Raw genomic sequence first — 16853 nt, 5'->3', positions numbered from 1 at the left:
TTGCTAGTGTGATTTTTCATACCAAAGTATCATATGGAATGCGTTACATACATAAAAACCAATAGATATCCCATTTAACTGAGTCATTTCTTCGATACATCTATTAATTAACGGTATGTTGTAATTGGGCCTACTGCAGAGCTGTCACAAATAGGGTTGCCAAGTCTGGAAGATGGATACCCGCTAGATTTGTACAATAAAAACCGCTAGAATCCGTTAGGGGCGATATTAACCCTGAAATTATGCTTTTTCGCCTATTCTTGAACCTTTTATTAGGGCTTTCATCACCTGATGAGACGAATTTAAGGTGACTTCGAAGATTCTAGGCCTAGGCACTATAATATATGATTATTACGTGATTATTGAGGCAAATTTCTAAGTTCTTTGATTGTGTAGGAACCAACACCAATATTATTCCTGGTAAACCAAAATCGTAATATTAAAGAACATTTTCCATAACAGTTCACAGTTTTTCATATACATAATATAGGCTCCTATAAAAACTGCTATGCGGAGCAAAGGGCAGTTTTTCATTATGTTTTTCATATGGATGTCACAAATCAATTCCAGTTTTTAGATATTATTTTTATTTTGACATATCATAATATAGGGTGCTCAAAAAAGCTACTCACCTTTATATTTTATTATAACTTTTATATGCCGACTAATTTTGAAATAAAAAAAATTATAGTGTAAAATAAATCATTTTTTCAAGAACGTTGCGAACGTAACGAATGCTTTAATTTAAAAATTAATCCATTTCACTGTAAGATATTTTGTAGATATTCATACTTTAAGATGTATTCATTTAATTATAATTAAAATAACTAATGAGATATTTTCCCTTGTCTTATCCCCTAATACAACTTACCTCTTCACTAGCGTGTAACTGATTAGCGTAAGTTAAAAACTTATTTAAAACTTCTTCTGCTTTAGAGGCGACATCTTTGAACTTCGAAAACGACTCTAATTGTTCTGAACATTTGAGGCAAATAATTTTAGGAAGTTGATCTGTTTCTTTGATCTGAAAAAGAAATGAAAATATATTAGTAAAAAAAACAACAAATTGTTGTAAAACTTTACTGTTCAAGCAATTGTAAATTGTAAATACCGGGATTAGTAGGCGAGAACAAATAAAAGCGACGCTCCAAACAATTACACATCACCACCCCTTTATACAGGGTGAGTGAGTCTTAAGTAAGTGCAAATATTTTCAGGGCTGGTAAATCTCGATAAAAGAAACATATTTTCTCTTTACCGTTTTTCAAATAGTATAAAAAGTCCAAAATAGCCGAGCTAGTTTACTTTAAAAATTAAAAAATATATATTTTTTGCTTAAATTTGAGAACCACCTCATTTTTCAGGGTTTTCGTTCTTCTGAATTTAATCTACTATCTATGTTGCCATATTATCATGATATTATTGTCTTTTAACTAAAAATTTAAAAAAAAATCCAAATTTTTTTGTAAGAAAATTTTTTTATTCTAAATTCTCAAAATGTTTTTCCTGAAAAAAACACATGTTTTTCTGGGATCGAAATATATTAACCCTAAAATATTTGCACTTATTTAAGAGTCAATATTTTGAAAACTTATAGGAATTGGAAATTCTAAAGCAATCTTTATTAATCATCTTATAACTTCTTCTTAACATTCTTTAACAAATTTGAATGTGTTTTAATTAAAATTTAGCAAGTAAAAATTAAAGAAGTTTTATAAAAAAGTTTGGTTCTGTTCATTTAGTGTTAAAAATTTTGGATGTTTTAATACAAATCCAAGGACAAATCATTTAGGTAGTTTATTTTATTAGGTTAGTTTTCTTTAAAATATTTTCTAAATATTTAAGATATTTATAAACAAAACTTAACAATTTTATACCGGGTGCGTCTCAAAAGTGGCTCACCCATAGAACTTTTTTATTTTTTCAGAAAAAAATCAGTAATCGCGATAATTTAAAAACTCAACTTTTTAACACATAATAGACCATAATTCAAGATATTGAACCACATTAGATATTGAAACTTTTTTTTATTTTCAAGATCGGATATTTTACAATAATATGTTTACATAAGAAAAATTCGATAAGGTTGTTTTTTCCATTCAAAAATTGTAAACAATTAATCCATTTACTTTTAGAGCACAGCAATTTTCAGCAATCGTGTAATTTTTTTATTGATAACGATTTTCACATACTGTCTACAAAGAAAATACAGCAGAAATATTAACAAAGTTCTTGAAAAAACTACAATCTATTATTTCTAATAGATTTCGAGATATCGATTTTTAAATTCAGAGTTCTAATAGCGCGACCACTATCAAACACCCACTCAATTCCACTTATTTTTACCAAAAATGCAAGTGTTTCTAGCTTGCACTTAAAAAAATTCAAGCTATAGAGAAAATTACAACGACTCGTTAATAAATAAACAATTTAAGTATCACGAGACGTAATTAAATCGTGAAGCTGAACGCATGACGTACACTTTCCCTAGAATTTTAAGTACTGACAGAGGTATTGATTGGGTCGACCGGTCAACTGCGACAAATCTGCTATATCCCCTTCCACGTCTCTTAGCAATGTGCACAGTTTCTCGGTTTATATCATACGTTTGGCAACGTGTTTACTGTCCTCTCTTTGTTCAGTACATTATAAACGCATTGTACTCTTCTTACATACGGAAATCTCGACCCAACACTAACCTTTGCCAGCCCTTAGTATACATACAACCGCAAAGTCTAGGGGTATTTTTTCAAAATTGCCTCTAATAGCTCATTTTTGTTCGATTTCTTCTTTTTATAAAATTTTAGTGTTTTGTGGGATAAAATAAAGTAATTTTATACAAAACATTGTTTTATTCTAATCCAAAACTAAACTTTTGAAAAAAAAACATAAAAAAATATTAACTAATTAAGTAGCAAACACATTATTTATTGTGTCACAAATGTTTATTTAATAAGTTGTATGACCTCTGTTATTCACAACTGCCTGACATCGCCTGGGCATGCTCAAAATCAAGTTATCGATGTCAGGCTGTGGTATTTCATTCCAGGCATTTTGTAGAGCTAAAAAAAGATTTCTTCTGTTGTCCCTTGGTATTCCCATACGTAATTCGCGACAACCCTTCGTTGTAACATATCGCACACATGCTCAATGGGATTTAAATCTGGAGATTGCGGTGACCACAAGGTACCTTAAATTTCACTTAAAAATATTTTATTTATGTTTTGCAAAAATACAGCAAAATAGACGCACTTAGTAAAAGTAAACAAACTGAAATAGCGATGAGGTGTTCTTTTTTGTACTTGAAAGAATTCATGGATTTTCGCAGCTACAAATTATATAAATTACGGAAATAAAAATATAGGCAGAAATTAAAATATCCCTAGACTTTGCGGTTGCGTTTATTAGGATTGATTGACATATTCAATTGTTTTTGGTCACTTTGGTCTGAGTAGAACACAGAGTAGAATGACATATCATATATCAACATTTAACATTCTCGCTTAATAAAAAATCATATTTTAAATTTCAATCTAGAGTGCCATAGCTATACATATTAAAAAAACTAATTCTTAATCAAGGAGTCTTGGGAAAATTGATTTAATCGTCTAATATTTTTAGTGTCTTGTCCTTGCAGGTTAAAAAATTCCCAAATCGTATTTTTAATCCGTATACTATACTGATTATCGCCTATCACTGCAATGTGTTGGAGTTGAAGCCGAGTTAGAGACAACTAGATAACCGGTTCATGTATATTTCACATAAGTTCATCTGTTAGACAGATACTGGCGCAACAGCGCAACTCCAAAATTCCAAATATCGATTAGCCAGGATTAGCCAATTGTCGGACGTAATTGTAGAAGGACGGAATTGTAGAAGTTGGACGGAGCCGTACGAATGAACAGCTGGTGCTAGCGTCTAGTGTCTTATTGGTCTGGTGATCCGATCGATAATTCAAAATCTAGGCTTGCGCACTACGCTTGAGCACAGCTAACTGAGCGACTTATGCAAATTCCTTCAGAAGATTTATATACCCATTTTACCGGCTTGGCTTCACAGAATGCAGTTTGGAGTCGATATACTTTGGTTACTATATATATATATGTTTTAATCATATCTCATTTTTTTTTCAAATCGAACGAGGGTGGCTCATTAGCATATTTGCAAAAACCATTTTTTTACGAATAATTTGATACCACAAATTTGGTATTTCAAGTCAAATTTTCGTTACGAACCGCAAGTTATAATTTCAAATAAACCATATACGAAAATGTCAAAAGTTGACATATGATATGTCATTCTATTCAGAGTGTTATTTTCTATCGAATAAGGTAAAAAAATACCGAGGGTGCCATTTAAAAATCAAAAGTTGTAGTCATTTCCGGTGAAACAGGAAGTGATCGAAAACAATTGAGTACTTAATCAATCCTAATTTATGTCACATACCAAATCTCGTTTTTTAACTGAAAACATAAAAAAATTATAGGGGTGAGCCACTTTTGAGACGCACCCGGTATAGACACATAATTTGGTTGAAAAATAATTATTAATATCAATAATACTTACTTTTACAAGTAAACATAAATCACATTTTACTCGTTTTAGTAATGATCATACTCGGATTCCTTCCCGCTTACTAGGTGTAATTAAAACCCACCTTAATGATAATGTAACTTAAATAGAAATCAGTCAGCTTCAACTATGAACTGAATCGTTGCAATGAACATTCCTCTTTCGTTTCGATGGGAAAACTCAAACAATGCGTAAAGATTGAAATTCGTTAAGATTTCACAAACGAAACGTGTGGTAAAATGATATTTTTAAGTTTCTCACTAGGAACAAAGCTTACAAAAAAGTAATGATGACACTGTTGAACCACCGTCTGCAGATGTTATATTATCCATCGACTATAGTTAGAAAGACCATAAGAACGGATTAACTAGAAAATTGTTTGTCTGAGGGGTCTGCCATAGGTCTGCCTTAATAGTATTTTGAACATACCCTGCTGGTCATCCAATTTATGTGGTCTGGATTTTAATGCGTGTGACAGAAAATAATATAAATGACCGGTAGACAGACAGAGACAAAATCAAAAGCGGCATACAGTGTTGCGGGTTTTTTACGTTTGTATATTTACGGTTTATACTACTGAAATGATGATAATACAGGGTTGTTCACTACATACGACACGGAGTACTGTAGCTAAATAGTTAGATTTTTACAAATTGTAAGTTTTGGGTTCGTTGAAGAACTATTAGAGCTACAATTTAAAAATATTTTTGCAAGATAGTGTTTAGTTAGAGTCTCAAATAAGTAAAAAATATTATATTCTACGATAGAAATAAAGGTAAATTTGATTAAAGTTTATCACACTTAAACCTTACCGTTTTTGAAATATTTTCTTTTTATTATAATTTTCTGAAATTGCAGTAAAAAATTTAAGGCTCCATTTTTTGTCCAAGGTAATCAAAGTTTATAATACGTAGTATATTTACTCAAGATTATTTATTGATCAGATCAATATCTGATCAATAAATAATTGTACAACATAACAATATGATATTGTTGGAATAATAAAAAATTATACTACCTTGTATAGAGCGTCCAAAAATTTATATCAAATAATTAGTAGCCTTAAACGGCAACCAATAACTTGTTTAAAAATTTGTTTAAACATCGCAACCAATAACTTGTTTAATTTAAATGGAACACTCTGTATATTTTAACAAAGAGTTAACAACGTACCAGTAAATGTCAAATAGAGATGCTAGTTTCTGTGCAAACTTGTAGACCATTAGTATCTCTGAGCTGAGTTTGAAGGATCCGAGCTGTTACGAAACGTTGTCTTATGTTGAGAGTTTTAAAAAACGTTCCTGAATCGGATTGGTTCTTCGATTCCTGCCTTGTCCCGGCCTGCGACAATTACTCCCAGTATCTCTATACCGTTGTATAACTCGTGAAATGGTTGAGTGAGTTACATTAAATCGTTCACTAATTCTTCGGTAGCTCCATGGTAGCTCCAACCTTCCTCAGACAATATTAATGCTTGAGCACATTCTTCGCCAGTAAGATTTCTTGTTTCACGTGCACGTTGCATATTTTTGGTATAATAAAAGGACGAAAACGACTGACACTGACAACAAGCATCTCTATTTGAGTAAAATGGAAAAATGTTAATTAAAACCAGTATTAAATCATGTCATCCTATAAAATGTTGTTTCTCGTGTAATAATGGAGTAAATAAAAAGATAAGGCTAAAATGTGATTTCAATTTTAACTTGATACTGTAACTGATCAACTCTACAGGGTGTCACAAATTTTATTAAAAAAACACGTTATAATTGCTACACCCGATATTAGTATAAAAAGGGTTCCTATCAAAATACAGTTAGTATAGCAACATTGTGGAAAGAATAACCTATCATTCAAAAAAAAATCGTCCAAATCGGATAAGTGGTTTTGACAAAAACTTAATTTAAACTTTTTGTTATTTTTTTGTGGTGCGTTAATTTATTGGGGAAGTGTATTAAGTATGTGTATCAGTTGCAAGCGGAGAACAGTGTCATTAGTATATCCGAATTAAAATTAATCACAAATGTTCTTCATTCAACAATGAAACAGAGACTGGTGCTCACAGAAGGCGAAACCAGTATACTCGGACATGGGGAAAAAATGACCAGCTAGTACTGAATAAGCTGTGGTTTCCAATTTATAATTTACTCTCTTTAAATCTGTATGCAAATTACATTAAGTACTCTCTGCTAAATTAAAAAGAAGTGAAATACATATTTCCCATGAACCACGATTTATAACGACGGTTTTGTAACCCGTAGACCGCCAGAGGTAATGAGTCACAATCTTTATGTATCTGATTGATTATGTAAAATACAGAGTACTACGTAAAATGGGAGCCGCATCATTTAAATATACGGCTATCCCACGCCTGTACGATCATCGGATTGTCTAGAGCAGAATTTCTTAAACTTATACCGGGTGTTTCTCAAAATTGGCTCACCTCTATTTTTTTTATTTTTTCAAATAAATAAAAACGAGATTTGACACGTTAGTATAGTATATGACAAAATCAGGATTGATTGACGTATTAAATTAGTTTTGATCACTTCCTGTTTCACCGGAAATGACTACAACTTTCGATTTTGAAATGGCACCCTCGGTATTTTTTACTTTACTTTATAGAAAACTAGACTCTGAATAGAATGACATATAATAAGTCAAATTGCTCTTTGACGTTTCCGATTACAAAAAAAATAGGTGTTTTAAAGTTCAATTTAAAGTGCAATGGCCTTGTTAATTTCAGCATTAAATTCTGCATATAGTACACAATTTTTATTTGAAGCACTGTGCGGTGTTGCCATTTAATTTATCATAACTTTTTTAGACACACCCTGTATACAAAAATATTTTGACTATATGCCCCTTAATCAACCATGCAACTTCTGTATAAAACTTTTTTTTCATATCTTCAACAACGACGACGATATTGGACTTCCTCGCACTAATGGGCCACCCTGTAAATATAATTTCTTAAATTATTAAACATTTCCAGTAATTTCCATTTTATAATCTTTTATATTGGTTTATCACTTTTTATTTTCTAGATGAAATGTAAACCTTAATTTTAAGATTCTACCTTTTTTAAATCCCAATATAATTTAAAAATTGAATAAATAGAACACAGGACACTATAGACAAAAAGGTCAAAACTAATAGGCTAAAAAACAATTCCGTAAATTTAGTGTTACCGTCTATGTATCTGGATGATCTAACATATGCAAAATTAAAAGTTAAAAATAACCACACGTAAGTCACTGATGATAAGTGCTAGAGATAAAAAACGAGTCGTTAGGAATATGTAATTTATTTATTTTTAGTGGATTATTCCATTCTAATAGAGCGTCTGTCATAGTGTCATACCACTCGGACCGGGAATAATATAAATACATACTATATCAAAGTATATGACAATATTTTTTTTGATATTAGGTATCTAGTGCTTGATTACATATAGATTTCAGATTAAAGGCCCCCATACACTTCGGTTATTTTGCACAGTTTTAACTGAACGGGTAGGTCTGTTCAGTAAAAATCGTGGTGTTAGGTCCAGTTTTACCTGTACGTTCAAAATGTGTCTTCGTTATCATTTAATAATAAAATGATAATTATTAATTAATAATAAATCATAATTTAACCGTACGGTTCGACCCGATAGCGTATGGACATAAAACGGCAAATTAAAAAAAATATATTCAACCCATTGGCTGTAACCATAGACTTAAAATAAAATATAGAGTACACTATTTACATCTCAACGCGGACAGACAATATTTTTTGTACACATGTTTACTTCTGGGTACAGTCGACCGAGCCTTCCTCATCCAGCCTATGTTGTCACGTCTTTAATATTATCAATATTTTTTTTCTTGTTATACACATATATTGAGATATTAATACTACAGATTAATAAAGTAGGTTTTAATATTCCAGAGATGTATTAAATAGTCCTTATACTACTAAATTATAAGTCGGATACTGTTTAAAAAGGATAAGTTCTTTACAATATGACAACACCGATTAGAGGCGAGGGAGCCTATTCATTCATTTATTACCTTGTGTCGCACGTGTGCGGTAAAGCTTTGTTGCCGCTATCTCCCCGGCTGTATTAACGCATTTTCTTAGCTTGTACTGCTTAAGTGTTTATTTTATTGACTTTTTCTGTTCAAGAACTATAAAATATGGTTCGCCAGTGCCAAATTTGCAAGAAATTTGACTTAAATAATCCATTTAAGTCTAATAGAGCGTCTGTCATAGTGTCATACCGCTCGGACCGGGAATAATATAAATACATACTATATAAAAGTATATGACAATATTTTTTTTGATATTAGGTATCTAGTGCTTGATTACATATAGATTTAAGATTAAAGGCCCCCATACACTTCGGTTATTTTGCACAGTTTTAACTGAACGGGTAGGACTGTTCAGTAAAAATCGTGGTTTAGGTCCAGTTTTACCTGTACGTTCAAAATGTGTCTTCGGTATCATTTAATAATAAAATGATAATTATTAATTAATAATAAATCATAATTTAACCGTACGGTTCGACCCGCTAGCGTATGGACATAAAACGGCAAATTAAAAAAAATATATTCAACCCATTGGCTGTAACCCATTGTGACGATCAACACAATGAAGGAAGCTATAGGAACTACCATCAAGGCCAAGGAGCAAGAGACGTGGCAACACCGTGAGGACTGCGCTACAGCTCGAAGACTAAAGATAACAAAAAGACAAAAGAACTACCAGAGCACACAAAGAACCTAGTACGCATAATTGTAGATGTCATCACTGGAAACTGCCCCACGGGGGTAAACCTCGTGAGATGGAAGATTTCCAACGACGACTACTGCAGAGAATGCAGAGAGGAAGAAGAAACCATAGGGCACCTGCTGTGCCACTGTCCGGTACTGGAATATCGACGCTTTAAAACTTTAGGATAAGGTTTTTTGGAGGGACTAGATCAGTGATTCCCAAAGTGGTCCAGGTGGACCCCCAGGGGTCCACGGGAGACTTGCTGGGGGTCTACGTAGGCGTGAACAAAAAATGGGGGTCCATAAGATGTTAATGGGGGTCCACGAAAATTTATCTGCTTTTGATAGTAAAGAGCAAAAATGTAAGCATAGTTTTTATAAGGGCCTACCTACATTGTTTTAAGTACCTATCTAAGCAGATAATATTTTAATAAGGCAAGCGACTGTTACTTGTCCAAACTTGCGTATTCGATATTACGTACAATTTCGTGTACAGACTTGCAAAGCGCTATCCGCCCGACAATGCTTAATGCTTGTTCAGACATGAACTTGATCACCACTATAAATACTTGATGCCAAAGGCAAACGCATTCATTTGTTTCCGGAATTTCGAAAAAAAGGCGGAATTTGGAAAAAAGTTGTGAGAAAATTTATATCTGTGTTTGCTAGTGCCGGAGAAAAGTAAGTAACCTACCTTTTTTGTTATAGTACTTAAGTATTTTGTTTACGTGTACTAGTCGGTTGATCACAACGGCCTGTATAGATAGGTAACTTAGTAACTTACAGATATTTTAATTGTCCTCTTTCGATTTGAAGACAAACACAGCACGTTTTATTCAATTGTTTTTTCACGAGAGAAACACTGCCTCTCTAAAAGGCCGAATAAGCAATATTGCAGAGCAATTAATTTTGTAATTTTTCTTGCAAATAACTACTAATTTTATAAAACAGTAATTTCATAATCATTTTAAATTGGTTTTGAAGTAACTATTTTATCAAAACTATTCCTTTTCGGAAAGAGCGAGCGGTGCGCGGGCGACGGGAAAAGGGCGGGGCTTGGACTTCGATGCCAGTTTGTCACGTTTTAACAATGAAGCCGCAGACAAAAATACGCAAATACACGGAGCGCGTGAACTCATTGATTTAATAAAATGTTAGTTATCGTTTTTATGGACAATTTTGGGATTTCGACTTTTATTTTTTCCTACACAAATATGATCAGTATTCGATACTGAGTACACCAATTTTATTTATACTATTAAAAATTAGTGGTAAATTATGTACTTTAAAATTGATACCGTTTTGTGAAAACGTCTGTATTTGTCTCAGCGGTTTATTAGTTGGTCCCTTTACAAGCCGTAATTCTATTTCCGCGTGCTGACAAAGGCTGCGGTGTGATACCTATATTCAGAAAAAACTTGGTTACTAAAACTTTTTTTTACAGGTAAGGTAACTGACACGAAACATGGCTACAGCAAAGAAAAAATGTCGACAATATAGTATCGATTATTTGAAATATGGTTTTGTTCCATCAGAGGCAGACAAACAATTGCCCATGTGCCTATTATGCAACAAAGTTTTGAGCAATGACTCTATGAAACCATCAAAGCTCGAAGATCATCTAAAAAGGTGTCATACTGATAAAATAGGTAAAGATTTAAAATATTTTCAAACATTGAAAGAAAAATATGGAAAGAGACCCACCATGCACAGTATGTTCGCTTCAACATCTCAAAGTAACGATGATGGCTTGCGGGCATCTTACAATATCTCATTACTTATAGCAAAATCTGGAAAACCGCACACTATCGGAGAACAATTAATTTTACCCGCTGTTGAAGAGGTTTTAAAAACTGTTTTGCACAAATCTCCATTTGACGTACTAAAAAGAATTCCATTAAGTAACAATACTGTACAAAGACGCATTGATGAAATGAGCTCTGATATCGAAAGCTTTTTGTGCAATCATCTGCAAAAAACTCATTTTTCTATACAACTGGACGAGTCAACGTTACCCAGTAATGAAGCATTACTATTGGCATATGTCCGATTTATTGTTGAGGAAGAAATTCACGAAGAATTGCTATTTGCCAGAACTTTGGAGACTGACACTAAAGGCGAATCAATATTTAATGTCCTGAGTAATTTTTTTACGGAAAAATCGATCCCATTTACAAACATTATTTCAGTGGCAACAGACGGAGCTCCTGCAATGGTCGGGCGATATCGTGGGTTTATAAGTCATCTCAAAAGAATTATACCAGGACTTACAGCTATTCATTGCGTAATCCACCGACAACATCTTGTGGCAAAACATTTAAGTGACAGGTTGAACCAATCTCTTCATTTTGTAATAAAAGCTGTCAACAAAATCAGAAGCAATGCATTGAATACGCGTTTATTTGCTCAATTGTGCGACGAAAATGATGAAGACTTCCAACGACTGCTCTTACATACTGAAGTACGCTGGTTGTCGAAAGGTGCATGCTTAACGAGATTTTACTCTGTTTTCGATTCCATATTAGAGTTCTTAGAAAGTAGAGATCCAGATTTAAAAGAAAACTTGATCAAATTCAAAGCAGACATTGCGTATTTGACAGATTTGTTTAAAAAATTTAATGATATTAACTTGCAGTTACAAGGGGACAGCCTGAATTTAATAAAAACAAAGGGGATAATTTCGGCTTTTCTTGGGAAATTGAAATTTATGAAGCAAAACATTAGTCGGCGCGAATTCTCTCAATTTCCAAACTTGTCGCAGGTAGAATGTATTGATGAGGATATCCATACCTACAGTCAACATTTAAGTGCTCTGCATGATGACTTCAAAACCAGGTTTGAAGATATACTGACGATGGATATACCACCATGGATCATAAATCCATTTGATGAAACGGAAGTGGCCAATGTTGTATTACAAGAGGAGCTGCTCGAGCTAAGCACTAATGAGGAGCTGAAGGTGAAATTTAGAAAAGGCTACCCAACATTTTGGCTGCAAGCAGAAATACCCGAAAAATATCCTGGACTGTGGGAAATCGCAAGGAAATTTTTAATAGCTTTTCCCTCGTCATACCTTGTCGAAAGGAGTTTTAGTGCCGTTACAAACCTCTTAACAAAAAAAAGAGCAAATTAAACATCACAGAGCGGGGGATTTGCGGTTATTGCTCACAAAAATAAAGCCAAACATTGATCGTTTGCTGACACTCCATCAGATACATCCTTCCCATTAATTAAAATTATGACCTGAACCTATATTACCTTAATATTTTTTCTTGTAATTCTATTCTTTTAATAAATAAAGTGATATAAAATGTACCATTTTTCGTTTTTATTTTACATATCGGAATATAGGGACAGAACTCAGAAGTGACACAATTTTTATTTTTTGACGACTTTAAGAATGTGGTAGAAATGTAGCAGCAGGGGGTCCACCGAAACCAGTAAAATTTTGAAAGTGGCCCACGAGAAAAATAAGTTTGGGAACTACTGGACTAGATGAAGCAGCAGAAGCCAACATCAGCGACATCGAGAACTTTGCAAAGAGCTGGAAGTAACGCAAAGAAAGAATGAGAGGAAGGTTTGGTACAACAATACAGGGGTACCGCAATAGGCACAAGCACAAGGCACAAGGCCTCCGAGTGAGGGATCAAACATGATCCCATACCCCAGCAACCTAACCTAATGGACACCCCCTAAAATCTATTAAATTAAGAGAACTTGAGACAGGGCAATCCCTGTAGGTACCAGTAATAAAAATATAAATTCTGACCTCAAAGCAATAAACTTATTACCTAATTAAGAACGATACATTTTACGAAACCCCATTCTAGTTTCATTGCAATATTACATTTCTAGATGTCAGTTTGTACTCTACCGGGTGCTTTTCAAAAGTGGCTAATCTCTATAACTGTTTTATTTTTTCAGGTAAATATACGAGGTTTGGTATGTTATATGACATAAATCAGGATTGATTAACGTATTCAATTAGCTTTGGTCACTTCCTGTTTCACCGAAAATGAGCACTTTTGATTTTTAAATGACCCCCTCGATATTTTTAGCCGACCATACCAATAGGTATGGTAGGTTATTAAGATCGGCAAAAAAAGTTTTTTTAATTTCACTCAAAATGAGTTCATAAATGACCTAAATACAAAATATTTTCATGGTGTCTGTTTGTCTGTCCGTCTGTCTGTCCCTCTGTAACACGATAACTCAAAAACCATGAAGTCATGATTACAAAGTCCCGCTTAAGATGGGCTGGCCACGTATGCAGAATGCAAGAAAACCGCATACCAAAATCTCTGCTTTACGGTGAGCTTGTAGACGGTAAGAGGAGGCCGGGTGGACAACTCAAAAGGTTCAAGGATATTTTCCACGAAAACTTAAAGGGAATTAACAAGCAGAATGAGTGGAAAGAGGCAGCTCACAATAGAAAGGAATGGAGAGGAATTGTAAAGTCAGTTAAGAGCGACAACCAAAAAGTAAAGAGGCAATAAAGCAATGAGATTTTTGAATGTCTAGAGTGCGGTAGACAGATAACATCACGTATCGGGCTTTTCAGTCACAGAAAAGCTCATGAAAGAAAACGCCTTGCGTGACCATCTTCTGATGCGTGTCAAATACTCGTCAGCGAATAATGGCGGTATATGTATATGAACTCAAAAACCGCTAAACCGATTTTAACCAAATGTGGCACAAAAATACTGTGGCACCCGAGAATCTGGTCATTAGTTTTTGGTGGGGGTGGGGGGTTGGTAAGGGGTATGGGAGGGGGTTAAAAATTTAAAAAAATCATAACTCCAAAATTACAGTAGCTAGCGAAACGCGGTTTTCAATTTAAGATTAGGAATAATATTTGTAACAAAATTTGTAATAACATCAAAATCAGTCAAAGTCGCAGTTTTTGAGATAAAAAAAATTGGAAAAATTCCTTTACTTTGAAACTAAAACAACTGCCTACCAACTTTTTATTAACATATTTTATTATGAGCGGCTATACGTGCCTTCCGGCGCCAATTTTTTGACTTTATTTGATAGAATATGACATTCTAAATTACATTTAGTAAAAGACAGAATTGACATTTAGTAACTGACAGAATTACATTTAGTAAAAAAATAGTATTTGGTTAATTTGGTTAAAATTAAAAACCGCTAAACCGGGTTTTTGAGTTATCGTGTTACAGACAGACGGACAGACAGACAGACATCATGAAAATATTTTGCATTTAGGTCATTTATGACCCAAATAACTCATTTTGAGTGAAATTAAAAAAACTTTTATTTTGCCGATCTTAATAGCCTACCATACCTGTTGGTATGGTCGGCTAAAAATACCGAGGGTACCTACCGTTTAAAAATCAAAAGTTGTAGAAATGACTATTCGGTGTAACAGAAAGTGACCGAAAATAATTGAATACGTCAATCAATCCTGATTTAAGTCATATACTAAAATACATAGTTATTAGAGGTGAGCCACTTTTAAAAAACGCCCGGTATATTCAATCTAACGCTCAGCTAGCAGGATGTATCGGAAATTAACGACTGGCCGTAGCGGCGCGGCGGCACAGGTAATTTTGCGATAAATATTAATCTCGTTAAACTGGGTTATGAATTAAAACGTTGCAGAACGTTACAAGGTGAACTATCTACGAGAATCCCTCGAATTCTTCTGCAGGTCTAAAACTTACTTATTAATAATAAGAACCGTTTGATTTTTTAATCATTTCTAGAGTTAGATTTTAAATAATTTACGAGTATACGTTAAGGTGCGTTTAGACTTGAGCACGCACGCACTGAGCATACGCGAACGGCATTCGTTTGTGCTCTTAGCTCGGTTTAAATTAAAAACTTATTTTTGGACGAATGAAGTGAACCACTTGTTGGCGAAGAGCAGAGTTGTGTTGGTGAAAACAATGGACGACCAAGAAATAGCCGCGGCTGCATTAATTTTTATGTACAGTTTAAATGGAAGAGTAATGAAAGTTACAGTTCACAATTAAAAAGAACAACTGAACACGTCGCGTCGTTGCTGGTGGCACACCCAATTTTGATAATGAAAACGAAAATAAATTAAATAGTTCCACTCAAACACACACGCAAAGCAAATTGCCGTTCAAACTCAGCGTTCGCGAACACATAAAATCCCTTTGAACAGCGACCAAAAACCGACACCAGCGCGCGACTGCGTTACACGACTGTTCGCGACAGATTCGGAACCTGAGCATTCGCGCACCTGAGCATTCGCGAAGAATCAGTGCGCGTGTGCTCAAGACTAAATGCACCTTTACATACGTAAACGCTGCCTTAACGTCACCCCTGCTTTGAGGTTTGGTTTTGGTAGTGGATGAACTCCTAGACAAATTAACTCTAGCGCGAATACCCTGCATAGGGTATGCAGACGACATAGTCATGATCGCCCCAAGGAAAATATGAAGGCATGCTGTGAGGAATTATCCAAAGAGGGCTCCGTGTAAGTGAGAGATGGTGCAGGACTGTCGGACTGAGTATCAACTCAGAGAAAACCGCGGTAGTGCTATTCACCAGAAAGCGTCTGAAAAAATCCAAAAATTCAAAATCTGGTCACTGACAAGAATTAGGACAGTTTTCCAATAAAGTTTACAAGAAAACGAATAGCTTTATGAACATTTACGTTATACCTACAACTCCTAACGCAATACCTTACATATGAATTGTTTATCTGTCAACGTTCAAACCCGCTTGACCATAAACCTTTTTATCACATTGTATTTCACGCCCCTTTTGACCGTTATCTTTGTTCAATTTATGGCCACCAGCGGGCAGTATTTCCTTATAAAGGCACTAAACTGAATTACTAATAATACAGAGAAAAAAACAGATATATTCACAAATTAAGTCTACTAGATAATAATTAGGAATTCCTGTATGCATATCCAAACTAAGATTATATTAAATAAATGGAGAAAATACCTCTTTGTTTTAAAAATGACAGACATTATTCTTGTACCGCTCCCCTCGAATACATGGCGAATTTTAAATAGGTAAGTGCAAATATCCCTAGGGATGATATATTTCGATTCTAGGAACACGCTTAGGAGTTTTTTTTTGCGAGAAAAAAAGTATATTTCGAAATTTGTATGATTTTTAGTTAAAAAACATAATCTGTTTTATGTTGATAATCTGTTTTATGTTGACGATACTATATTGAATTTGAGAACTTGTGGGAATTTTTAGAAAAAAAGGGAAATTTCCCATCATCGTAGGAAATTCTATTTCAAAAAGTTGGCAACACTGGCTGTAAGCGTGTTTTGATTGCTTTGGTTTCACTCTTTTGTTTATTTTCGTTTTTCTTGGTATGGTAATTGATATCTAAACAGAAACGTATATTAATGTCGTATATTAACGTATATTAAAGCCTATTATTTATGTAACACCTTCCACTCCTTCCAATGTTGACATAGACACATGAACATTTGCCACATCGTGTAGGAGACGCATTGTCGAAACCTGTTCCAAGTGGTTACAACATTGGAACCTTGGTTGGAA

The 16853-nt window shown here is 33.9% G+C and overlaps 1 protein-coding gene across 2 annotated transcripts in view; it reads right to left on the bottom strand.

The window, feature by feature from the left end:
* The window catches only part of LOC115874387 (nitrogen catabolic enzyme regulatory protein-like), an 89307-nt gene that overhangs the window by 69823 nt on the left and 2631 nt on the right, over window positions 1–16853 (bottom strand). The window contains exons 1-2 of one of the 2 annotated variants that reach the window (XM_030889538.1): window positions 4567–4737; window positions 872–1024 (exon numbers count right to left, since the gene is read on the bottom strand). Coding sequence is in view for 1 of the 2 variants with exons in the window: in XM_030889537.1 (XP_030745397.1) it covers window positions 872–1024 (153 nt within the window). In the remaining variant the exon portion in view is untranslated. Of the gene's footprint in view, window positions 1–871; window positions 1025–4566; window positions 4738–16853 lie in introns of those variants that run through there. The other variant, XM_030889537.1, reaches the window with a different exon arrangement.

This window comes from Sitophilus oryzae, unplaced genomic scaffold (genome assembly GCF_002938485.1).
Source record: "Sitophilus oryzae breed Bouriz unplaced genomic scaffold, Soryzae_2.0 scaffold_1274_pilon_pilon, whole genome shotgun sequence".
NCBI lineage: Eukaryota > Metazoa > Arthropoda > Insecta > Coleoptera > Curculionidae > Sitophilus > Sitophilus oryzae.
Note: the sequence above shows the minus strand (reverse complement) of the source record. Positions and strands in the feature narration are given on the sequence as shown.